Genomic DNA, 27723 nt, shown 5'->3' on the forward strand with positions numbered 1-27723 from the left:
CACACCAATGTACAGACAAACTAGCTTATGTAATGTTGTCTGTCACATGAGAGGAGGGACGCGGCTGGCTGGGAGGACAGCTTGCGGGAAGCAGCAGCGTCTTTAATGACAGTCACATGACGACGGGTCAGGATTCACACAGAATGCATTCACTTTGTTTCTGTCACCAAAACATATATACCGTTACACCACAGACACTGGTGTGTGTGTGTGTGTGTGTGTGTGTGTGTGTGTGTGTGTGTGTGTGTGTGTGTGTGTGTGTGTGTGTGTGTGTGTGTGTGTCAATCACCATTTAAGACCTGTCACCTGAGGCCAATTCTACGAATGCCTTCTAAAATCAACAGTTCTCAAACTTTCTCAAGGACCCCCAGGGACCCCCCAGAAGATTTGAGTAAAAAAAGAAAAGTCAAAACAGTCAAAACACTTTCAAGATTTTTCAAATGTTAAAAAAATAAATAAAAACAGACGAAAAGTACAAGTTCGCAGTGAATGTGTCTAAAAGGTCACGGAAGCCTTCCATGTTAGATAGTGTGGATAGACAGGAAACAGGGGAGAGAGATGGGGAGAGACATGCAGTAAAGATGGTCGGGAAGTTGGAAAACGGGACTGAAACAGTCAGGCTGCTTGTGTGCCTATTGTAGGCGCCTGGAACCCAGGCCCTTAAGAATTATTGAATGCTTTAACCAGTGAAAAATAGCAGATCTACTATGATCTGCTATTTTTGAAAAAGTCGTGAAAATGTGTGCAAATCTTTGAACATAAAGTATTTTCAAAGCGAACGTTTGTAACTCAAATCTTGCTTCTGGGTGGTCCCTGGAACTAGATATTTTGAGATGCGGGTCCGTGGCCAAATAAATATCAGTTTGGGGGTCCTTCACATGAAAACGTTTGAGAACCACTGACATAGTAGTCTCTCCAGAACAGACTAACTGAGCTCCAGTTAAGTGAAAAGGACCCTTTCTTTGACGATGGCTGGCCAGATTGCTGATGCTGACATAGAAACATAGGGTTTTTCCCAAAAAATCTTAGAAGGATTCAAAAGGCACTTATAGAATCAGGTCAAAATTCTAATTTTCACGATTTTTCAAAAATAGCAGATCCACAAGCTCGCAGCGCGGCACTCGGTGCCGCGCTGTGAGCTTGTATATCTGCTATTTTTCAACAGTTAAAGCATAAAATAATAATACACTATAATGTGTACCCCGTTCTAAATGGGTTAATTTAATGGGTTAAATTAACGCTAAAGATCCAATTCTAGCCGACGTCAAACCGTAATGAGCACTTTGCCTGATGTGTGTGAAAGGGCAATCAGACAGTGTTTGTCATTGGAGATCTTATAGCGGTTGCAGAGTGTACCAAGACACCCCGCAGAGTGCTCCAGTAAGTGGCCAAGCGTCGCGCTCTTCCTGCCAACCGCAGGAAGTGGACGTAAAGTGATATCGCCGCTTGTGACGCAAAACACTCAACCCCGAGAGAAACATGTGGTACAATAAGGGGATAACTGTCAGTCTGATTGACTGCTGTTTTCCTAAGCAGGGGTCATCAATAATAATGTCCGTACGCGGTCAAACGTGTCCGTGGCAATACTTGTCTATGTCCGTTTTACATGACATTACACTGTTCATTCACTACCAGTAAGACTCCCTAATCGGGAGATAAGCAACCGTCAGGTCGCATACACAAACTTTAGAAGGCAATGGTAGGCAATCAGGAGGGAATATGGGAAATGGGACAGATCCATGTTGATGATATGACTTTAGAGATACTGTGTACCGCTTTGCGTGATTTTAGGCCACAATCTGTAGGAGCAGTGTCCAGTTTACGGTTTACAGTTTAGGCATTTAGCAGACGCTTTTAATCCAAAGCGATTTACAATAGCAGATAATACATCACTATAATAAACAAGATAACATGTCAGAACATCAACAACAATATAACAAATGCGTATGAATATCAATCTAAAAAAAAACCAATATAATCAGTAAAGAAAAAAGGATTCTAAAAAAACCTAAAAACAAATGCTAACTAGCTTCATGTATGGTCATTGAGTGTTTCAGTAGTGCTATGGGTTTAGGTGGAGTCTGAAAAGTTGAGTCTTCAATCTTCAGTCCAAAAATGTGTTTTTAAAAATTGGCCTCATGGCGGCGCTAGAAGAGGGGCATGTGAGAAATGAGGGTGGAGGTTGTGGTTTGGCAGCCAAGGAGTGTGTATCCAAAGTTTGGCATGTATAGGGGCAACCGTGGCAGAGATATGAGTAGGGGAAAAGTGTGATATGACGGACAGACTGACAGACTGACTGACTGACTGACTGACTGACAGCCGGTGGAGGTTTTGAGAGTAACTGCGACCTGACGGTGGCAATAAGACCCAATTACTGAATGCCAGTCTTCAGGTATTCCTCAGAATATGTATGACAATTTGATTGATTGAAGAATTTATTAGAAGTTTGCAATAGAAAAAAGTACAGTTTCATGACAGTACAAATCACTGGTACAAGGTCAACTAAAAGGAGATCCTAGAAAGCCGAGGCTTATTTCCACAGGAACCACACTTTAAGTATCTCATATAACATTGAAAGACAGACGGATAGAACATAGTACTTTATCTAGGATAATATCAGTTTCAAAAGCATAACATCAAATACAAAAGGCAGAATACAAAGAAAAAGGGGGGGGGAGCATGGGGGCTTAGTCTGTTTACAAGTCACGGGTAGCTGCTGTCTGAAGGTGACTTTTCATACCAATTTTGAAGGAGGCTAGGGATTTGCTCTCCTTTAGGGCTTGTGGAAGGGCGTTCCACATGTTGATGGTATAGCAGGAGAACGAGTTAGCGCCTTGTTTAGTGTTAAATCTACGCTGATGATGATTAGTGGAGCTGCCTCTGGTGTTATGATCGTGAACATCCTTGACCTTTAAGAAGTAGTTTGTCAGGTACATGGGAATCTTGGAGGTGTAGTGTATCTTGTACACCAGGCCCATTGCAAGATGCTGTACTCTGTCAGCTACTTTGAGCCACCCCACGCTTTCGTGGTGATGCTCGGTAAGGTGGGTCAGAGGAGGGAGACCAAGCACAACCCTAATTAGTTTGTTTTGGGCTGTTTGGAGCTTTAGCTTTAAGGCAGCTGGGGCGTCGCGATACCAGACAAGGACTCCGTAATCAATGAGGGGCCCAATAAGAGCACCTCCTAGTGTCTTTCGGGATTTAATATTGATCATAATCAATATTAATGATAATGATAATGATAATGATAATATTAATGATAATCAATATTAATGATCTTACTAATGCAGAAATACTTGTGTAATGTGTACACTGGAATACGTAGTGTACACACATGGAACCAAATGGACACATCCATTTGGTTCTATTTGTACACTCGCACGAGTTATAGACCTGCAAGGGTCCATTTGGACCCCCTTCAAGGAACCCGACCCACTTTGAGAACCACTGCACTAGCCTTTTATGCGTCTCTGCCCTCTCACTTTTTATGTAAATCTTTGACCTTTCCAGGTCTAAATGGGTTAATGGGTTAAGACCAAATGAACACTTGGGATGCCAAAAACTTCCAGGATGTGATAAGGATTACCGCGGTGCAGCGCCACGGCCCCGTTATCACGTCCAGGGACGTGTTAACAGGTGCTGCGGCTGCCGCTGGTGAGCGAAAAAACTTCATATCCCATGATGCATCTCGAAAGCTGCTGCTGCCTACTTTCCAAAAAATAGCCGATCTACAAACTCACACCGCGTCGCAAGGCGATGCGTTGTGAGCTTGGCAAATGTGAGCTTGTGAGCTTGGCAAATGTTCCATCCCAGGATAATGGATTTTGATTATCGCGATAATATCGTAAATCGTGATTTCTTTTGTCACAATAATCGTGGTATGACATTCATCGTCCCATCCCTACCGTAGTCACGCCTCATGTCACGTTCCATATATGGCAAAACAGAATTAATTTGCAAGTGTGACTCGCGTTGCGGCAACCACACTTGCAAAATGTATTCTGTCCTTGTCCCTTTTATGCCCATATATGAAGATTCCCCGATGTAATTAATATTAAGCCCATATCTGGGAATGCCCATATATGGACATATTGTGTCAGACGCGAGTCACACTTGCAAATTCATTCCGTCCTTCTCCCTTTTATACCCATATATAGAGATCCCTGCTGTCATTAAGCTCATATCTGGGAATGCCCATATATGGACATCTCTGTTCTCGATTCTCGCCCTTAGGGAGTCTTACTGTTTCTACAGTGTTTAGTCGTGTGCAGGCTTACCGTATATAAATATATTTATGTTTCTTATCTCTGAAACGAACAGGCATTTTTCATACAGGACATGAGCACTTTGGACTCACTCAAGGGCCTCCATTTCTCTCACTCTCTCTCTCACTCTTTGTTGATTAGGAATAATGAACAATTCCTTCTTTTCCAAGTGAAAATAGCCACACTATACTGCTGTAGATCTGCTATTTTCACTATTTTCTATTTCTTCCATTTCGGTATAATACAAGGGTTAAGAGGTAAATCAAACTGATTTAGTCGATTCCTTTTTTGGTTGGTTTGTTGAAATGAGAAAAAAAAGAACATTATCCGATTAACCCACATGAGCACAGATCAAGCTGGTTTATCTGTTTCAAAACGTGGCTTTGGATAGAATTCCCGGCTAGCGGCCCATGCATGCACACGAGGCCTGTCTCAGTCGGCCGGGAACGTATCTGTGTCACGTAACCACTTTTTTAGACCATTGTTTTTTTTTATACTTAGGCAATTCAAAAATAGCAGATATAAAAGCGAGCTAGCTTGTAGATCTGCTATTTTTGAAAAATCGTGAAAATTCGTGCAAATTCTTTGAATATATGTATTTTTTAAGCAAATATTTTTAACTCAAATTTTGCTTCTGGGGGTCCCTGTATCGAAATATTTTGAGATGGGAGTCGGTGGCCAAATACCTATCTTTTTGGGGGGTCCTTCACATGAAAAAGTTTGAGAACCACTGACATAGAATTAGAAACATAGGTTTTTCAAAAGACCTTAGAAGGATTTAGAAGACACTCGGGTCAAAATATTCAAAGACTTGCACAAATGTTGACTTTTTTCAAAAATAGCAGATCTACAAGCTTGCAGCGCGGCACTCGGTGCCGTGCTGTGAGCTTGTAGATCTGCTATTTTTCAATAGTTAAAGCATAAAATAACGCGTAATAATGCTAAATGGGTTAAACCATGAAAATGTGTGCAAATCTTTGAATATATATTCTTTTAGAGAGAGAGAGAGAGAGAGAGAGAGAGAGAGAGAGAGGAGAAGGCTGCATGGTGTATGACTGGACACCGAGGTCTCTGCAGACATCGATGCAGGAAACCGCTTTGAAATGCGACAAATCCATCCTCCAACAGTCCCCCCCTCTCTCCCCCTCCCCCTTCTAACGCACACCCACACTGTGAGCCAGCCCCCCCTCCCCCCACCACCCCCTCCAGCCCGCGGCTGCATGTCCCTGGAGGGGGGCTCTGACGTCAGTGGGCTCACACTGGGCCGAGTGCCAGCCCCCCCCCCCCCCCCCCCCCGCACTGCCCGGGCCCTTGATGGATGCGCTCGGGCTGTGAAGCAGAGGCCACGGTGTGTGGAGCGCTGGCTCGCACTCGGCCAGCTCGTACGCGTCTAATGACCTGTATAGGCCCCACAGGCTCTCTCTCTCTCTTTCTCTCTCTATTTCTCTTTCTCTCTCTATTTCCCTTTCTCTCTCTCGTCTGTCACAGTGGTTCTCAACCTGTGGGTTGGGACCACAGGTTGAAATTATTTTGGGGGGTCCCCAGATGATTAACTTAATGTGCAACGTTGTTTTCTCTCTCAACAGTAAACAAAACACCATAAAGTTTAAGTGTATGGAGGGTTTCTGCACATTTCCAAAGTGACAATTTAAGGACTTTTTAAGTTACACATTAAACATTGGCCAAATTGTCAAATATTACTGGCAGAAATTGTGAAAATAGCAGATCTACAGGCTCACAACGCCTCGCGACATGTAGATCGGCTATTTTCACAATAGAACCGTTTTATACAAAATGTAATTCCTCAACTCTTAGAGCTCGTCAGGGTGGGGAGGTTCCCAGTTAAAATATGATTATTTTGGGGTCGCGGCCTGAAGAGGTTGAGAACCACTGGTCTATCACACACTCTCGTGCTCAAACAGAGCGATGGTGGACTCAAGTACTCAACCCCAGTACTTAAGTCAAAGTACAGATACTTCTGGTCAAATACCGTATTACTCGACAACAGGTGAAAAGTTTGGTACTTGGAGTTTATAGTGCTGCATTACTTACATCCTCTATTCAAATTGGCTAATGGGAGGGCGGGGCCAGCTGGCAGGCGGACCACAAACCATGACATTGCAGTGTCTTGTCTCTAAGCTCAATGTGCCCATTACAAATCAGTCAGCTCCATATATGGGCAGAAAAAGGGGGCATGCCCATATATTGGCATATGCTGATGACATCAAAGATCTCCATATACTCTACGTATGGGCATAAAAGGGACACTGACAGATGGGACAAAGCCCCCCGTCACTAGGACTCAATTTCGGAAGCAATTTATTTATTTTGTTTTAGTCATCATCTTTTGAATAGAATTCCATTGAGTTTTAGTCATATTTTAGTCATCTGAAATGTTTTAGTCTAGTTTTAGTCGAATAAATATAACAATTTTAGTCGACTAATTCTACAGTTGATTTAGTCGACCTTTGACAGTGCCTTAATGGCATCATAATGCCTGATTTTGCATTTGGTTGCGCTCTGAAAATAGCTGATCTACAAGCTCACAACACGTCGCCCCCCTGCGACGTGTTGAGCTTATAGATCTGCCATTTTCAGAATGCAACCAAGCATAAAATTACTCCCTTTTTTAGTCTAGTTTGTATTTGTTGTGACGGAATTGTCAAATTTAGTCATGGTTTTAGTCATCATAGCTTAGTTTTTATTTAGTTTCTATTTCGTTTTCGTCAGTGAAAAAAGGTAGTCAACTAACATTTTTCGTCATAATTTTAATTCGACAAAGTCAACACTAACTCAGTGGTCTGATAGGCAGTGTGATGAAAGTTTGTGGGCCGTCTGACGCCAAAGCTCCAGTGGAGCCATCGAGTGTCGCGTCAGCGTCAAGTCAACGCAGGGAATGTTCCCTTTTTAATGTCCCCCACTGATGGCCAGTGATTTGTGGGGTGGCGGTGGGGCTACATGTCGACAAACATTCCGGTTTATATGGTCTTCTTTTTACAAGGTGTTTGTGTTATTATTTTTTTTGCCTCTGCTAAGCATTAAGTTCGGTTGAATTGGAAGCGAGTCACGAGACTAAAACTATTTCAGGGCAGAGACGTTTGTGCTGCTGTCAGAAACCTTGCATCTCCATGTTTCAAAATTATTATCATTATTTGTTTTGTAAATTAATACCTTATTATGTATGCCTTCCTCAAACGTATACGCTGGGCGACACAAAAAAGAAAAGCTTGACGTCACGGGCACTTCCACATTTGGCAGGAGAAGTAAACAGAAGACATACAGTATAAGATATTTCCCCACACTCACTATTTATATGATCATCTCACATCAGTGCAATTGGATTTAGGTTCAAAGTCACCAAAGTTCAGCACTTTTCACATGTACTGTATACAAACTGTCTTGTCTTGATTGTATCAAAGTCTCTAGTAGTCCGTCCTTCCGTCCGTCCCCCAGTCTCCGCAAAGGTATACATGTGCATACCTATGGGAGCGCACTCCACCAATGAGTGAGCTGGTTCAACTGGTTGTCCCAGCCAATGGCCGAGCTGCATGAGAGTATGATAATGTAAATTTCGACCGTGCAGAGGCTGGGGGCTGGCCATTACGGCCGGGCGATTCAGATCGATCGGGAAAAAGGAACATATTCTGTGACTACTTGAAAAGTTATAAGTGTGGAAAAACGAAAAAATAGCTGGCATGTGTTTAAATGTGAACGCAAATAAAGATGTCAGATGTGTGTGTGTTGTTGCGTTCACCTGCAGGTCGGCCGCTGTTCTTCCTCTTCAGCCATCGGTCCAGCGTTTCGGCGCTCACACTCTCCGACACAAAGTCGTCCAGCGTCTGAGGGTGCAGCGAGAGGTAGGCCTTCACTTTCTCATCTGTCAGACCTGGGACACACAGAGAGGAGACATGACACGGTTATTATCTGAGCGTGGCAGGCCTTGATGGCGTCGTAACGGCTGATTTTACACTTGGTTGCATGCTGAAAATAGCCGATCTACAAGCTCACAACGCGTCGCAGCATTTTCGTCAGTGGAAAAAAATCTTATGCGTCATAGTTATAGTAGACGAAAATATTTTGTCAGTTTTAGTCTATGACATTAAAGCTGCATCACACAGACTTCAACAGGGACATACGGAGAGAGGAGAGGAGAGATGACACAGTTCACTTGTTCTGTCTGTGACACAATCCAAAAGTATTGTTGTCAAAATGTACTTAAAGTACCAAAAAGTAGAAAGTGCCTGTTGTGCAGATGTCTAATTGCATACATTTTCAAATGCATAAAAATCTTTTGAAAATAGTAGATCTTCAAGCTCACGTGTCGTATCCAGGGTGTCATCAATATGTCTGTACGCGGACATATACTTAACTGTCAGGTTTCCAAACCAGCTTGTGATACCATACCGTACGACTCAATGCTGGCTCTATAAAAGATCTACATAATGTTTTTACATACACCATTAGAACAGCTTATGAACAGCATGTTATGAACAGCATGTTGTTGTTGTTGTTGTTGTTGGGACTACAGATGGAAATTTGCATCCTTGCTGAGTCCGGTTTATTTACGTCATGTATGTTTACTGTAGTTCTTTAATATACGCCTGTCTGTTCCCTTTCCAAATAAAATAAAGCAAAGCTGGAGTTACCACAATGAGAAGGCAAGAGACGGGGGACGTCCATTTCCCTCTTTCAGGGTTTATTTCCATGTTGGACAGGGGGGGGAAGTGGGACCGAGTTACAAGGGCGAGGGGCCTTAATTATTTTATACTTTAACTATTGAAAAATAGCAGATATACAAGCTCACAGCGCAGCAACGAGTGCCATGCTGCAAGCTTGTAGAGCTGCTATTTTTGAAAAGTTATGAAAATGTGTGCAAATCTTTGAATATATGTATTTTTTAAGCGAACATTTGGAACTAAAATTTTGCTTCTGGGGAGTCCCTGGAACTAAATATTTTGAGATGGGGGTCCGTGGCCAAATACATATCATTTTGGGGGTCCTTCACATAAAAAGGTTTGAGCATCACTGACATAGAAACATAGTTCTATCAAAAAACCTTAAATCAAAAAAGAAGGATTTGAAATATTCAAAGACTCACGATTCACCTATTTTTCTAAAATAGCAGATCTACAAGCTCGCAGCGTGGCACTCAGTGCCGTGCTGTGAGCTTGTATATCTGCTATTTTTCTAAGAGTTATAGCACAAAATAATACGTTCCCAGTTTTTGGTCACCAGTCACATTCTCTCACACCCCTGCTATCTTGTGCTGCCCCTAGAAACCTTTATGACTGACTGGGGAGTTGCAGGGGAACTCAAAACGTGAGCTGTAGAACATGGTCAAACAATGGCCCTTTTACCTATGAGGCAGGGCCGTCAATTGGGTATGGCAGGGGTATGCAGCTGCCATACCCTGGGTCCAGGGGGGGAAATAAAAGTATAGATCCACAAATTGTCTATATGTGCTGGTTATTATGTTGTTAAATTACAGTAAAATAACTACAACTGCAAAATTTAACAAAATGGTCACTTTAACAAGGTATTATAATTGTATTCTCCACACTTGTATTCTCCCCATCTGGACAAAATGGTATATTCCCAGGTTCCGCAGGTCAGCTGCACAGGTGCAATGCGTTATTGTTAATTGTGCCACGTTAGTTGCTAAGGTATGGCAACATGACTGGTGTCTTGTTGCCATACCGTAGCTTTTTCTGAACTGATGCCACTGCTATGAGGGAAGATTCTGCCAATGCATTTCAATGGGAATGGAGTGAATTTCTAACATTCGTGGATTTCTGAAAAAAGAAAAAAGAAAAGAAAAAAAGCGCTCATACCTCATAGGTAGAATAAAAGTGCGGTGAGAAGTCACCAAACGTGTGTGTGTGTGTGTGTGTGTGTGTTTAAATTAACGCCCTACTTGATCATACAACAGCGCCACACAAAAGCAGCAAAGTGTGCGTGCGTTCGTGTGCATGTGTGTCTCTGTCTGTCTGTCTGTAGCTAATCTCACAATTTAACTGCTGCTACGATCAGCGCCAAGCTTTGTATGCACACTGCCATTCTCGGATCCACATATTGTACTTTTACCCCACTACATTTATTTGAAAACTTTAGTTACTTTGCAGATATAAATGATTATATTATAAAAACATACATTAAGCCACTTTAGCCCTATTTTATACCTTGGCTATTTGAAAATAGACGATCCTATGAGCTCACAAGCTTATGTGAGCTTGTAAATGTGCTATTTCCAAACATTTAGTACTTTTACTTTTGGCGCTTTAAGTACATTTTAATGCCAATACTTTCGTACTTTTACTCAAGTACATTTTGCATTCCAGACTTTTACTTAATAGTGTTTCTATACTGCAGTATTGATACTTTTACCTGAGTAAAACATTTGAGTACTATCCACCGCTGCCAGTAAGCCAGAGAAGTATCGTCACCAATGTTCTTTCGCTTGGCGGATACCTCTTATCTCAGTTTTTTCCATAAATTAACGTCCCTACTTGATCATACTTGAGCAAACAAAAGCAGCAGATCCGCAAGCTTGAAACTCGGGCGAAAAAGCAAGGCGCTTTGAGCTTGTCGATCTGCTACTTTTGTTACTTTTGAATTTGAAATCCTGAAAACAAAGTAACAGTTTTGGACATATGACGTTTCCACCCGACAGCGACGATAATACACGTTTCAAACTTGAATTATTGTCATTTGTAAGGGTCAATGGGGCTGTTGGGTCGCGCTATTGGACTTTGTATATTTGATTTGACTGTACCTTCCTGTTATTTGACCTGTTATGTGGTCCCTTCCTCTCCTCTGTCCTCCAACTCTTCCTGTGACTGCAATGTTGAGAGAATGTTCATTCTGTCTGTACCTTATCTTAGTGCCCTTTTAGCTGCTAATAAAATGTTCTCTTACCTTACCAGTAAGACTCCCTAATCGGGAGATAAGCGATCGTAGGTCACTTATCTCAACAAATAGGGCAAGAATTTGTTTTTCCAAAATCTTCCTGATCCATGTTGATGACATGAGTGTAGACATACTGTGTAGTGATTTTCGTGATTTTAGGGCCAAATCTGTAGGAGCAGTGTCCAAAAATGTGTTTTTAAAAATCGGCCTGAAGGTGGCGCTATATGGGACAGATTCATGTTGATGGGATGAGTGTAGACATACTGTGTAGCAATTTGCGTGATCTTAGGGCCAAAACTGTAGGAGCAGTGGCCAAAAATGTGTTTTAAAAATCGGCCTGAAGGTGGCGCTAGAAGAGGGCCATGTGAGAAATGAGGGGTGGGGTCTCCGCGTTGCCTTGGCGGACGAATAGGTACCGGACGCGGCTCTCCCGGACGCTCCTAGCCCGAGTTACGGACATTTTTTTACACCTGGGGGTCCCTCAGGGACCTGGGGGTCCCTGGAGCTGCGGGGGTCCTTGGAGGTTGTAGTTTGGCAGGTAAGGAGAGTGTGTGCAAAATTTGGCATGGATGGGGGCAACGGTTGTGGAGATATGAGCAGGGCAAAAGTGTGACGTGTGACGTGTGACTGACTGACTCACTCACTCACTCACTGACTCACGGACGGACAGCCGGTGGAGGTTTTGGTAGTAAATGCGACCTACGGTCGCTATGAGAGCAGAGCAAAAACAAGAAAACGTTTGGCGAAGCCCAGAAATCAATGGCTGTACCAACGATATAATAACAACAAAAACCAGTAAGACTCCCTAATCGGGAGATAAGCGACCGTAGGTCACTTATCTCCACAAATAGGGCAAACATTTTTTATTCCATAAACTTCCTGATCCATGTTGATGACATGAGTGTAGACATACTGTGTAGTGATTTTCGGGCCAAAACTGTAGGAGCAGTGGCCAAAAATGTGTTTTAAAAATCGGCCTGTAGGTGGCGCTAGAAGAGGGCCATGTGAGAAATGAGGGGTGGGCTGTCCGCGTTGCCTTGGCGGACGAATAGGTACTGGCCCCGGCTCTCCCGGACGCTCCTAGCCTGAGTTACGGCATTTTATGTGAGCTGCAGTGGCAGGGGGTCCTCCACTGGGGGCGCCACCACTTTTGCATCCGTTCTGGAGCACCAGGAGTGGGTGGTCCCCAGGAATTCCCCGTGAGCAGCTCCGTTGGGGTGGTCATTTGGTCATTTTTGCACATTTGGTATTTTTTTTACACCTGGGGGTCCCCCAGGGACCTGGGGGTCCCTGGAACTCCGGGGGTCCTTGGAGGTTGTAGTTTGGCAGGCAAGGAGTTTGTGTGGAAATTTTGGCATGGATCGGGCCAACGGTGGCCGAGATATGAGCAGGCCAAAAGTGTGACGTGTGAGGTGTGACTGACGGACGCACGGACACCTCGAGCAGCTTTCTGTAGTAAGATGCGACCTACGGTCGCAATTAGAGGTAAACTGTATAGTAGGGGTGGATATTGGCAAGAATCTCGCGATGCAATACTCATCACGATACTTGGTTCACGATACAATACATCACGATACATTGCGATACTATTGCGATACGATACTATTGCGATACTATTGCGATATATTGCAAAATTCTAAAGAATTGATTGATTGATTGATTGAAGGCTTTATTAGAAGTTTGCATAGGAAAATGTACAGATTCATGACGGTACAGTTCACTGGTACAAGGTCTACTAAAAGGAGATCCATGAAAAGACAAGCTTATTTCAACAGGAAACCATTAAAGTATCTCATATAAATTAAAAAAAAATTGTAGAGCTTAACATACATACATTGAATTAACTGAACATTGGAAATTCCTCCTAATGAAAAAAAAGTTTCCCATTCAGACAGGCAATATTGCCAAGGCAAAAAACACACCATGTCACTCTCTTTCAATTATATTCAATAACATTTCTGCTTACTTGGTTAATAGCATATTTCTTTAAAAGCAGAATCAGTAATAGGCCTATTTAATTTAGGCAAATTTATTTGGAGGAGAAAAGAGAGTCAAGAAATGTGTTAGTGGCTGCCAAAGATGTTTTATATACCTGTTTTTTCCTTTTTGTTTATTGGTTTGCTGTACAAGCTCTAGTTCCACCAGTTGGTGGCGGTAATGCACCCTCAAAGGGTTGCCAACCGCCAATAAACTCGAAAGAAGAAGAAGTCAGTCAGGCTAATGCTAAGCCTAAGCTAGCTCCGGTAGAACTTGTCGTTTTAAGGGAACTAAAAATGCTATCCTGGACAACAAGTGCCAGGTTCAACAAGTGTTGTCCATATCTACTACTCCCGTGGACTTTATTTGGAATTATCGTTTGTTGTTCTTGTTCAACATGAGACGTGAGTCACGCACGCATGCACGCAGCGACGCACACACACACACACACACACACACACACACACACACACACACACACACACACACACACACACACACACACACACACACACACACACACACACACACACACACACACACACACACACACACACACACACACACACACACACACACACACACACACACACACACACGCTCCTCCCTCCACTGATTCCACTCTCTCTCTCTCTCTCTCTCACACACACAGAGCGAGGATTAGAGTCCATTGATTACCGCATGTTATGTTCTTTTTTTCTCCTCCAAAAGTATCGCGATAGGACGGCCTGAATGATCGATACAGTATCGCCAAATACATGATCGCGATGTATTGCCATATCGATAATATCGCACACCCCTACTGTATAGGCTACAGTATATGACTTCCTGCATGATGCCAAATTGTCGTATTTTACTTTCCCTGTTTTGCTGTTATGCTGGGTTGCAGATTAAGGCGGTCGCTGCGATAACATTTTAGTTAAATGCATTGATACAACCCATTTCAATGGGAGTGGAGCAGATGTTTTGAGAAATCTGTCGTTCGCGGATTTCTCCAAAAATCCACTCCATTGGCAGAATGAGCTGGCAACCATACTTTGATGTGACTGTACCGTACGTAGTATTTCTACATTGCCGTATTGATACTTTTACTTAAGTAATAATACATTTGAATACTTTTTCCACCACCGACAGGAACCCCTGACAGAGACACAGGGCCTAAAGGAGGTCTCCTCTGTGCTTAATAGGCAATTAGGTTCTTGAGAGCCCGGCTAAGTGCCACTGTTTATTGTCTTTGTTGTCAGGGAAAAAAAGCCATTTGCAAAGAGCATGGTTGAGGGGAAAGTTGATTTTAATGCACTCTTTGGAACATGTGGCCCTATATATCCTCCTGAGCGTCCTGCAGGCCAGTCCAGGACACCACCATGTCACAACAGTACATTGTTTCTCTGTACAACAGTGCTTCTTAACACTTAGGATGCCATTATTTTGGTAATTATTTGGCTATAGAGTGCCGCCATTCACTTGCGCTTCATTTTGAAGAGCCCCGGAAGCCGCAATCGAGTCCATGTTGTGGAAATTCACGGTCTGTAATGGCAGCCGAGTATGTTTATTTTCACCCAGATTTGAAAAACCCTAAACGCGGCGGACCGTCGCGGCCCAGTGTCGCAGTGGAAAAAAAGCGTTTCTCGGCGATCAAAGCGGAAAGATTCCGAGATAAAGCCGCTTCTTTGCAGCAGCAAGGAATAGGAGCCTATGGAGATTACACGTTTCCTGATGATCATCATGGGAAATGACGTTTCTTTCGCTCACCAACCGCCGCCGCAGCACCTGTTTACCTGCTTACCATGGTAACTATGGTAACCAGCAGTGTTGAATTTCGTCGACTAAAACTATGACAGTGTTTGTCGACTGGGTTTTTTTCACTGACGAAAACTAAATAAAAACTAAAATAAAAACTAAGCTGTGATGACTAAAACTAAGACTAAATATATTGACAATTTCGTCAACAAAATAAAAACTAGACTAAAAGGTAAGGGAGGGACAACATGTTATGTTTGGTTGCTCTCAGGTGTTGGGTGCTGAAAATACATTTTATTTGACTAAATCAACTGTAGATTTAGTCGCCTAAAATCTTATGATATTTAGTCGACTAAAATTAGACTAAAACTAAAACCTTTCAGGTGACTAAATTATAACTAAAACTAAATTATATTTTATTCAAAAGACTATGACTAAAACTAAATCAAAATTTGCTGTCAAAAACAACACTGGTAACCAGCCAACACGTCCTTGAACGTGATAACGGGTCCGTGGTGTCGCACCACGGTAATTCTATCATTTTCCTGGACATAATTGGCATCGGAAGCATTAAGGTCAACAAACAAAAAAATATGTCATGAAATCTTTATACCTCAAGAAAGAAAAGATAAAAGGCCATTACCGCATCAAACGTAATCAACAAACTAATATACTATGAAAACTGGTCAAACATTGGCCAAATTGTCAAAGGCCACAAAGTGAGGCTCTACAAGCTTGTAAATCTGCTATTTTCACAATATGTATCTGCGGAACCGTGTCAAAAGAAATGTAATGCCTCAACTCCTAATTTCAAGTGCTTCTCAAGGTGGGGGGTCCCCCAGGTCAAATATGATTATTTTGGGGGGGTCCTCAGGTTACCCAGTTCAAATATGATTATTTTGGGGGGGGGTCGCAGAATACTGAAAAGGTTGAGAACCACTGACTGTCCTAGATGATGAGCCTTGGACATATCGCTTTCTCACGAGATGTCCGGATATCAGCAGCATCTGTAGACTCTCTTCAACCATGAATCACAGGAGGACACACAGCTGGGAGGCATGTGTCCTATCCCCCCCTCTGTGTCTCTCTCACACACACACACACACACACACACACACACACACACACACACACACACACACACACACACACACACACACACACACACACACACACACACACACACACACACACACACACACACACACACACACAGCATCAAAGTAGTACTAAGTGAGTTGCATGTCAGAACTCCCTCGGTAGTGAGGGGCTGCAGACTGTTGTTGAGAACACATTTACTTGAATACTGTACTTAAAGGGATATTTCACTTTCAAAAAAACTTTTGGTCATTTTATCGTCTAATCAGGCTTTTATGAACACCCTGAACAGTTTTTAATTAGCTTGATTCAATATTTAGATATTTGATGTAAATGTTACCAGGCCCTCCAGGTACAGGGCCTCTCCCCACACACCCCCATTGTAACTTCAAACTTCATTTTAACCATGATAGATTCATTAAAAATTAATAATTTTTTCCATTTTCCCAAAGAATTATTTAACATAAATGAAAAGAATTATTGAAAAAACACGGCCTGCTCACGTATTAGGAGGGTATTATGAGTCACCAGAAAAATTAATGGGTGTTTTTAATGAATCTATCATGGTTAAAATGAAGTTTGAAGTTACAACGTGTGTGTATGTGGAGAGAGGCCCATAAGCTGTTTCCCTGTTGAAAGTGGAATATCCCTTTAATACTTTGGATCATTATTACAAAACATACATTAACCACTTCAGCCCTGCAGCCCCATTTAAACTCTGGCTATTTGACAAAGGTCATGTCTCACCTAGACACAGGATCTGACACCGAGTTTGACCTAATGCTCAAGATTCAATTTATCCCCTGAGCAAGCATGCTCAGCTCCTGTTATTTAGCATTCTTGTCAATTTCGGCCGAGCCGCAACAGGCTTGCAAGAGTTCACAACGGCAGCCTTGGGCCATAGGCAAATCTGCTTATTTACATTGCTTGAAAATCCACTTTTTCATCTCATAACGGCCCTCTATACACACACTGTTGTCGTAGCAACAACATTGTACTGCAGGCTTACGTCATTGTTGTGAATTGGCCGTAAAACGATTCAGTCACGTTCTAAATCTCGTCTCGTGAGACTTCCCAATCCTAAAAGGATTCTGAAGTCTCAGCGATTTACCACGGAATCCTCCTTTAAGCTTTGGACCACTATTTTCAAATTCTCTTTTTCTTTGGATACTTCATTCAGGAATGCAACAAAAACTAAAACATGAGCTATGAGCTTCAGTAGGTGACAGTCCTACCCGGCAACCAGTGTTTTTCAAGTTCCCAATGGAAGAGTAGGGAGATCACCTCCAACCACTGCAGATGTGCTATATGTACTCTACCATAAATATGGATTAAAATAACATTTTCTTTGTTAAAACACAGTAAGTCCTGGACTGCTGCAATACCATGGAAGATGACACCGACTCTACTCATAATAACTCACCCCACTAATAAAACACCATGCAGGAAAGGCGGTGGGGCCAATCAATGTCCATTTCCATTTTGAAAAATATTTAGAATTTTCAATATTTTCAATTCCAATTGTTCTATTTTTGAAACTGACAGCCACAAGTTACCGTCTGGTGTCTGTGACCTCCGACCCCGTCCACTAAGGAAGGAAGCTGTACAGAACATCCGTCCTGTACAGCTTTATTTAACCCAGGGGTCTTCAACGTTTTCAGGCCAAGGACCCCTTAGTGGAGAGAGAGATGAAGCAGGGACCCCCACAACCTTTTCATAGATTCCATATAGGCCAAGTTTCATCATTTGACAGCACAATCATCAGTGTATTTTGGATTCAGGTCAATTTGTGTTTTCAGATATTTAACCACTTGAACCATCAATAAGTAATAAACTTGACATTTCAGTCTGTAGGCTTACTGCTCTTTTCCCCTCTACACCAACCTCTTTGCCAAAAATAGCCGATCTACAAGCTCACAACGCCTTGTAGATCTGCTATTTTCGGCTACAGATGCTAGGGTTCAAATGGTTAATATAAAAAAGGAGAAAAAGGTTTCTATCGCACAACGATTTGGAGGACGCCCTGTAGTAACTAAATCAGAACAATCAAAAGAGTTTTCTGAAAAAAACGTATGTTACTATATCAGTGGTTCTCAAACTATTTCATGTTAAGGACCTCAAGATTATGTTTTTGGCTGAGAACTCGCATCTCAAACGATTGTTTTCCCAGGACCCCCAGAAGCAAAGATTTTAGTTAAAAATGTTCAAAAAGACAATGTGCTATTGTGTATAGGCCTATAGCTAATATCTAAAATGACAAGACCTGAGGCCGCTTCTATAAATGCCTTCTAAGTCAGCAGTTTTCAAACTTTTTTGTGCTAAGGAGTCGGACTCCACAAATGATTATGTATTAATCAAAAAATTTAGAACACACAAGAGTTTTCTAAAATGTTCAAAGTTGAATGAGTTTTCTAAAATGTTCAAAGTTGAATGAGTTTTCTAAAATGTTCAAAGTTGAATGAGTTTTCTAAAATGTTCAAAGTTGAATGAGTTTTCTAAAATGTTCAAAGTTGTATCAGTTTAATCATTTTAAAGGGGAGAACCACCCATTTTCAATATTTAACTATATTTAACTATTTCCAACTAACAACTCAAAGGTATGACAGAGTTTAATATTGAAAAAGGGTGGTTCTCCCCTTTAACCCTATAATAAGCTTTTTATATATCACAGGAGTCTACGGATGTCACAATGCAATGTAGATCGTCTATTTTCGAAAAATGAAACATTTGGAATAATCGAGTGTTTCTTATGGTGGGACGGGGGGGGGGGGCGGGGGGGCGTTCTCATCCCATCTTCAGATGGGGGTCCGCAGCCAAACTACACATCAAATTCTTTCCTGACATGAACAATGTCTGACAACGACTGCTGTACTGTAGGTTAAGTGGACTGGAGCTTGTAGGGCAGACAGAGGCAAAGAGGAGGAGGAGGAGAGGGGAGGGGGAGGGGGGAGGAAGGGGGGGGGGGGGGCTGCCGACTGACGCTATCCAGACACGAGACACAGCTCTTCAGGAGCGGAACGCCTCACGAGACTCCTAGCCAGTGCTGACGCACGTAGGCGGAATACGGCTTAATAAATCAGAGAAAGTGGGATGTGTGTGTGTGTGGGGTGGGGTGTGTGTGTGTGTGTGTGTGTGTGTGTGTGTGTGTGTGTGTGTGTGTGTGTGTGTGTGTGTGTGTGTGTGTGTGTGTGTGTGTGCGAGTGCGAGGTGTGTGTGCATGGGACACAAAGACACACACACACACACACACACACACACACACACACACACACACACACACACACACACACACACACACACACACACACACACACACACACACACACACACACACACACACACACACACACACACACACACACACACACACACACACACACACACACACACAGGCAGGAGAAAGAGACCCTTACAACTGTGTCCTATTTGAGACACAAAGAGGGCACTGTGGAAAAATTAAGCACCACAAAAAAAAGTACATTGGTTTTGGCTGAACTAAATATCTATTATTATTATCATTATGAAAATTAAAATATATACAGTAGGCCTACTCATTGGTCTATTGTGGTCCAAACACAAATAAATCATAGGTCGCGATACGCGTTGGTCATATCATATATCGTCACTGTCGGGCAGAAACCTTGTTTCTCCAAGTTTCAAATTTGTATGTTTTTTCATAAAGTAAAGCACTGCTTCATCATACAAGACCGTCGCACAAAACTAGTGAAAACAGCAGATCTACGAGCAGTCAAGCACACAACGCCTCGCGCCGCGAGTGCTTGTAGATCGTCTGTTTTCACTAGTTTAAATCATTTTTAAAATGATAAATACAAAACGAATGGTTTTGGAGATACAAGGTTTCCACCCGACAACGACAATATGTTGCCTTGCTCTAAAATAAATCTTTCATATTTATTTTTTTCATCAAAAACGGAGAGCCTTTTGGGAGCTAAGCGCTACATCTTTGAAAACCCTTTCCTGTACAAATAATGTAATAATTGTAATATTTTCTAAAGGTCAAATCATGGTGCAGATATAGAAATGAGTTGTTATATAAACCTCCTCAAACAACAAAAGGTAATGTCAAAGACAGACCTGTGGTGGAATGTACTAGATGTGGTACATTAATGTAGAACCAAAAATTTACTTTGACTATAAAACGCACACTTCTAAGTAGGGATGGGACTATAAGCGATATTATCGTTTAGCGCGATAAAAAACACTCACGATAGTCGTATCCTAGAGATTTAATTTATCGTGATATCGTCCTCCGTCATGCACTGGGATCAATTCACCTTTTATTTGTCGAGCTGCATATTATCCGGTACAACTTAAATCCTCTATAATTGGTAAAAGGTACTTAGTTATAATATATGTACTCGATACAGTCTTTTTTTCACTCTATCAAATGTCTTTGCCAAAGAAATAGCCAATCTACAAGCTTGCGACGCGTTGTGAGCTTGTAGATCTGCTATTTTTTGGCAAATGTTAAGCCCCAGGATAATGGATGTTGGGGATAATATCGTGATAATATCGTAAATCGCGATTTCTTTGGTCAGAATAATCGTGATATGAAATGTTCATATGGTCCCATCCTTACTTCTAAGGGTTAATGGTGTGGTGACAAGCTTAGACTGACTGATGGGGACCGTAAAGATTGCAGGCCTAAACGCTGCTGGTATGAAATTGTGAAATAGATTTTCCCGGAGCATCTTTCACCACAAATCAAAAGCCACACATCTGGCACTTAACCTCCGGCTCGGCCTTGAACACTTTGAGACCAAACTACAGCGAAGATGCCTGTTTGGTTGGGTAACGTGATACTGGTTCAACCTCGCGTTGGTCCGACCACCTAAACCTAACCTTAACCCTAACCTCAGTAAAACTAACGCTGGTGAATGCTAACCTGGTGAAACGCTAACCTGCCGACTCTCTCTAGGTCGTCCTCAGATGAGCCTTCCATCGTCACTTCCAGTCGTCCCAGTTCTCCATACATCTGGCCAGCTCGTTGGTTAGTTCCATACACTGTTCATGTCGTTCAGGGCCCTCCATGCAAGTGCCTTCCTCACTTTAAGATCTTGCTCGGTTGAGTTGACCCGTGCGCCCAGGTACTTGAAGTCCTTGACTTCCTTCAACACTGTCTCCTGTTGTTGTCAGAGGTGGGTGTTCCGGTAAGTTATAGTTGAAAACCTCAGTTTTCTTGGCATTTAGCCTAAGGTCAACTTTGGCACACTCTGACTCCACTCTGTTCAAGAGTTCCTGTGCTTGTTTCATGTTGTCGGAGAGAAGGCTGATGTCGTCCGCATAGTCCAGGTCTGTCAGGACTAGTCTGGGATGTTGTCTCGACCTCCTTGGTGTTAAGAAGCCAAGATCCTGCTCTCGTCCACCAATGGCTTTCCTGAGCGCATAATCCAGGACTATGATGAAGAGGAAGGGGGCTAGGGTGTCTCCTTGCATTACACCAGTTCGGATGTCAAAGTCCTCACTGTTGCCATCTGGGGTCACCACAAATCACAGTTTTGTGGGTCCGTTTTTAGCCCAAGGAAGGTTTTTTTTTGCAAAACAAATGCTTGCAATGGATTTAGAATCATTACAAATCCCTAGTTGGACCCCTCACGTGCTATAAAGCAGATTTCTTTTCTGGGTATTTTCTTCCTGTAGTATAGTGTCTAGAAAGTCAATGGGAGCCAAACTTGATTTGACCGCTGTGACAAACCTGAAGGTCGCCGACTCAGGCACCCTAGCACCCTGGCCATTTTATTTACCTAAGGCCCCCGACTAATAAGCATTGACCCATGCCATCCTATTGCTCACGCCACCTTTCATCCACAACCCTAAAGTTCAACCGCTACTATCGTTACTTTTCTATAAATGTCATTTCTCAACAAAAATAAACTCACCCAAATCACATGGACTGTCATCAAAGTTGCACACTGAATCACATGACGGCGTCTGTAACAACAGCCAAAGGCTATGTCCTCAAATCACTAAGTACACAGACACACATCCCCAAGCTGCCAACTTCACCACTTTACATAACTCTAACCCGTCAAATATGGGTCAATATCCTGTCATGGACAATTATGAATTCCATCTACAGTCTTTTGAATTCCCCTGCAGGCATAAATAAACACATACCATTAGGTCTCTCAAGTCGCAATATTGATCAAAAGGCATCTACAGTATTTCGTCTCGTGCAGAATGGCTTGTATCTCAATGTGTGGAGCTCATTTCAAGATGAATCGAATCTCTTTTTTTTTTTAATATATATAATTTTTATCCCACGATTTTGCAACCCATTTTCACCCAGTGCAGACTGACCTCATGCTTCCTTCTATGCATGAGTAGTCCAAGTTGTTTCTTTTCACCTGACAGGGAGGATTTCCCTGGGATGGACGTAGCGCGTGGAAGGAACACGTTATTCCAACCAGTTCCTTTCCCCTCCATCAAGCGCCCCGGCTGGCCAGGGGGAGGCATTATAGAGACCAGGATTACTGCATGTTTTTGTGAGGGTATCAACCCTAGGAGACACGGGGAGAACATGTAAACTCCACACAGAAAGGCCCTATCGCCGACTCCACCTAGGGTGAATGAATCGAATGAATCGAATCTCTAATTAATTTCGACTTCAATGTCATTGTGTCACGTCACAAATTTACAGGTGTAAAAGAAGAGCGAGTGGAATTATTTTTTCGTACATTATCCCGACAAGTTGTAACCTGACTTGCGCCAGATGATAGCAGCAGTATGCGTATACCGCTCTGCTTACTATCCATCTGGGATTGCTCCGGCAGACTCGATGTAAGGGGCGGGCCATTTTTTGAAATTATTTAGCAGGTGATTGGATGGGGCCGTCTGTCTATCACAGTCTGGGAGTGCCAACTCCAACCACTCATATTGGCCTGTCTGCGTGACGTTCCACCCAGAATCCGCCTCCTGGGTTTCCACGTGGTCTGCAATCAGACTATATTGGCTCAGAGCCGCTCAGAGCCCGCCCGTAGCTGCCGCTGATTGGTCCGGCCCGGGGCTTTACGAGCGTTATCAACTCTCACCAAGAGAGCTCAGATGGTAAAGTAGGGCGGTAGAGCACTACTGCCACCATCTGACGCAAGTCAGGTTAGACAAGTTGTAGTTTCATAAATAGCTGTACGAATAGAGAAAAAAAAGAAAAAAGTGGGATAACAGGACAAAATGTCAGTTATACAAGCTCATAGACAAAATTGTGTGCACATCTCAAGCCTATATTCAGGCCAGGTGCTGGACATCAAGGTATCAGATAATGGAAAGGAGAGGAACGCCCGCATCACTGTTTATTATATGCTCTAGTTATACAAGCTGCCTGTAATGGTCAAGGAGAGGTGGAAATATAAATTAGGCTGAACATCAATCTCTTGTGCAAGTAGAGACAACACTTACTGTATACAGCAGAACTTGTAGCAAAACATATCGCTGTTGTTGGGCAGAAAACGCTCATCTCCATGTTTAAACTTGGTTTTTGGTGCAGTGCTAACTGCTTCCAGTGTTTGACTTTGTGTGTCCTCATGTACTCATGTAGTTATGTCTGTATGCAGTACCAACAGCTGCAATACCACTGTTCAGTGGCCTTGTGGTTATAGTGGCCGGCCACTGCGGCCAGTGTAGTCACACTTTTGTGTGACTACACGTGTCACACAAAAGTATCAAAAGTAGCAGATACACAAGCTCGAAAGCTCTGCTACTTTTGCTATTCTTGAACATGGACGTTTATAGATAGCGATAGCGGCCAATCCAGCAGATTGACATTCAACAAATCTGTAACTGTGGCAACGAGAACGGGGGAAATCTTTATCCCCTATCATAAGGATCAGCGTTCTTCATGCACACTGCAGCTCTGGATAATGCCGCAAGCCAGGCATATTGAAAGAAAGCATTGGTTTGGCCCAAAAAGCACCATTCCAGAATGATGGTGATTGATAGATAGCGTTTTGTTCGGAACGTTACAAGCATTCCTGATATTTTTCTGTAGGCCCTTAAAAAGGCTTTTCTTTTAGAGCCACACAGCTCAGCCTAACATGACCGTGGTGGTGACACCCGGGACTGTGGGGACTCAGTGAGGACATGGTGTCATAAATGTGTCCTGACTGAGCTAGTGTTGCTGTGCACATACTGCAAGAGAAACAAGCAGTCAGGTCTACAACAAGACCTTGGTTCTCAAAGTTGGGTTCGGGGACCCACAGTGGTCCTTGGGGGATTCCAGGGGAGTTCCAGGGGGTCTCCAGCAAAAGAAATTAAAAGTAGCATCACAATCATGTTAATCACTTGATCCATTTTAGACAGACAACTTTTGAATCATTTCGGCACATTTTCAGATGGGGGATCCGTGGTCAAATACTATATCAATTTTGGAGTCATATAGGCATGAAAACGTTTCAGAACTACTGTCAGAAAAAGTCAGAAACTACACCTCTGGGACACTTCCGGGTTTGGAATCACTGTTCCAATCACCTACCAGCCGCGTTCATGGGAATTGTAGTCGTTGGGTTTTGTTTGACTCGTTTCTAGCGTTTATTGCGTTACTCCTTTGGGTAAATGTGTACATTTTCAACCTTAAGTCAATGCTTCATAATGAGTAATGGATTACGAACAATTTGGTACACAGTTCTTATATGAGGCGAGCCAAGATTCCCCTATGGAGATATCAATACAAAATATAATAATGTGAACACGGGTAATAGTGCCATCTAGCAGCAGTGACGTCAGACTATAAATCAGGGGTCTTAAAAAGGGAGTCTGGGACCCTAGGGGGTCCTCAGAGTTACTACAGGGGGTCCTCCAAATCTTTGTGTGATATAAACCTTTTTTTTTTTTTTATATCAACCACTTGAACCCTAGCGTCCATATTCCGAGAACTTTAGCCAAAAATAGCCGATCTACAAGCTCACAACGCCTCGCGCTGCGAGACGTTGTGGATCGGCTATTTACGTTAAAGAGGTTTGGTGTAGGGGGGACTAAGTACAGAGTGAATGGTCAAATTAATTAAGTATTGATGGTTCAAGTGGTTAAATATCTGAAATTGACATGAATTCAAAATATACTGAGGATATAGTTCTGTCAAACAATGAAACTATATGAAATCTCTGAAAAGGTTGTGGGGGTCCCTGCTTCATCTCTCTCTCAACTAAGGGGTCCTTGGCCTGAAAGCGATCCCTGCAGTTACAAAAAGGGATGGCTGTGTCCCAGATGCTGAGGTCTCAAATGGTTAACCCGGGCCAGGGGTTCAGCCCACACGCTGCAGTGAGAGGACCCAGACCACTGCGGTGAAGGCAGGTCCTGGTCAACGATTTGACCTGACGACTTTGAGTCAAACCGCACTCGCAGCGTTTTCCTCCCCACTTGAAAGTGGTGGAAAAAACTAATTAAATGTTTTGCTTGGTTTATCAAGGCTGCAATATAGAAATACTCTGTTACGTACTTGAGTAAATTCAGTAAAAGTGTGAGTGTTTCAAAGTGTATACAAATCTTTTGAAAATAGCAGATCTGACGCGACACATGTAAATGTGAGTGTGTAGATCGGCTATTTTCAAATTGCCAAAAATGTATATAGGGCTGAAGTGGTTAATGTGTGTTTTGTAATGGTAATCAAAATCTACAAAGTAACTATTAACTAAATAATAGTGGAGTAAAGTACAATATTTGCCTCTGAGATGTACCTGAGTAAATGTACTTTAGTTTTTTCCACCACTGACTGACTGACTACCAGGGACATCTCACATTGTGCACAGTCAGACACCCCGGTCTCACCGATAATCACGGTGATTAATAACCAAACTGTACAAACAAAATGATCCCCGATCCGGCAGGCTCCTCATCATCCGAGAGGAATGCTGTGAACAAGGAATAAAACGTCTCCTTCTAACTCTTGTTGGCACGTCATAAAAAAAGTAAATCTGATCATTGAGCCTGTTTGCTGAAAAAAGAAAAAAGAAACGCTTACGACATTGATCATTCTCCATTTACTCTCCCTTCACTTTCATCAGCCAAAATGTTGTGGCCTGTCAAAGCTAAAGCTAGAGTCCGTGAGGCACGCTCATGTGTCACGCTAATACACAACATTAGACCCATGTGCCGGGTGGCTGATTGCCTGTGGCTTTCACAGACAGCTCAGCTGTTTAACCGAAAGGTGTGTGTGTGTCGAGGGAAATTGCTTCGCGACCTAACGGTCGCTTCTCGCCCTTACGGTGCGTTAATGAAGCATAGCGTTAGTTTATGCAGGAGCTGTAATCAGCTGTAATCAGCTGTCATTCAGATCCCTTTCCCACCCCTCATTCACAGATCTGCTCTGTCTAATTCAATCAGAGCTCTCACCTCTCGCTCAGTAAGGGAGGCTCCTTTAAATACGGCTTGCATCCGAAGCTTTGGATCTGCTGCTGCTTAGCTACCTCCTCCACCCCAGCCTCCACCTTTTGATCAGAGTCTGGCATACAGTATATAGGCTCAAATACTTGCAATTGTAGAGTATGCTGATTCAAGCTGATATGTCAATGTATTGCTATTGTACTAGTGTATCCCTATGGGGGGTTTTGTTTAAGTTCCCTGATTTTGATTAGCAAACATGCGTGTACAAAGTTCAGGGAACATCTCCGAACGCAGAGCCCTTTAACGCCAAGTCTAACTGTATTCCATTTGTTGCAATAAATGGTTAAATCTACTTTGACGTGAGTATGAGAAAATCAACACTGGTACTGGTATGTACAGTATAAGCAGTAATGGGTAGCATGGGTGGATGTACTGTACCCACTGTTGTTGGGCAGTAGGCTACAATATGTTTGTGAGAGGCTTGAGCCCAGTTGGCAAAGAGTTTGCCGCCTGAGTCAGCCATGGGTTTCCTGTGTAAAAGCTCAAAACTAGAGCCTGGGTTCAGGCAGTGAGTGAGGTATTGTTGCATAACACTTGTCCTGACTACAGCACACACACGACACCACCACAACCTGGGTTTTTTGAGAAGAACCAAAACAGACCCGTTTATTTGCCTTCATCTTCCTGTTCGGTTCTCTCTCTCTCTCTCTCTTGCACTTCCAACACAACAAAATCTGCAGTGTTTATTTAACCCATTAAGACCTGAGGACCCGAACGGTTTTCTATATCAGTGGTTCTCAAGAGTTTTCATGTCCCTTGACCCTTAGAATTATATGTGTTTGACCACGGACCTCCATCTGAAAATATTTTCCAGGGACCCAGAGGCAGAGAAAGAAAAGATTTGAGCTACAAATGTTCCCTTTAAAAGATTCAAAGATTTGCATATATTTTCAAGGCTTTTCAAAAATAGCAGATCTATAAGCTCATAGTGCGGCACCAAGTGTCGTGCAGAACTGCACTAGGAGAGCACAGAAACGTGTGCGAAGCGGCGCTAATCGGTGATGCCGTTAAGTATCATTAATTTATCTGTGACAATTTAGCAGCTTTTTCCAAACTGTATCTCGCTTCCTCATTATGTCACATGTCCCGCATCCCCGCGGTGTGGTTGGCTACGTTCCTGCCTCTGATCTATCAGAGACAGGCTTACACTACCAGCTAGCCAAAAGACGCTGTGGGGAGGCGGGACATGTGACATAATGAGGAAGCGAGATACAGTTTGGAAAAAGCTGCACATTTTTTTTCCTAGTGCAGTTCTGGGTATCTTTAAAGAATCTCAACAACATCTGAGCAACGCTGTATTCGTCCGAGACCAGACAGTGGTAGCGTTGCGTATCAGAGAGAC

The 27723-nt window shown here is 42.8% G+C and overlaps 1 protein-coding gene across 1 annotated transcript in view; it reads right to left on the minus strand.

Moving 5' to 3' along the window:
* The window catches only part of pde10a (phosphodiesterase 10A), a gene marked incomplete at its 5' end in the record, with an annotated part of 141620 nt that overhangs the window by 59024 nt on the left and 54873 nt on the right, over positions 1–27723 (minus strand). Inside the window, one exon of the mRNA XM_080740138.1 lies at positions 8020–8151. Within this exon, the coding sequence (XP_080596264.1) occupies positions 8020–8151 (132 nt within the window). The remainder of the gene's footprint in view (positions 1–8019; positions 8152–27723) is intronic.

The sequence above is a fragment of the Nannobrachium achirus genome (genome assembly GCF_963921795.1).
Source record: "Nannobrachium achirus genome assembly, chromosome: 13".
NCBI lineage: Eukaryota > Metazoa > Chordata > Actinopteri > Myctophiformes > Myctophidae > Nannobrachium > Nannobrachium achirus.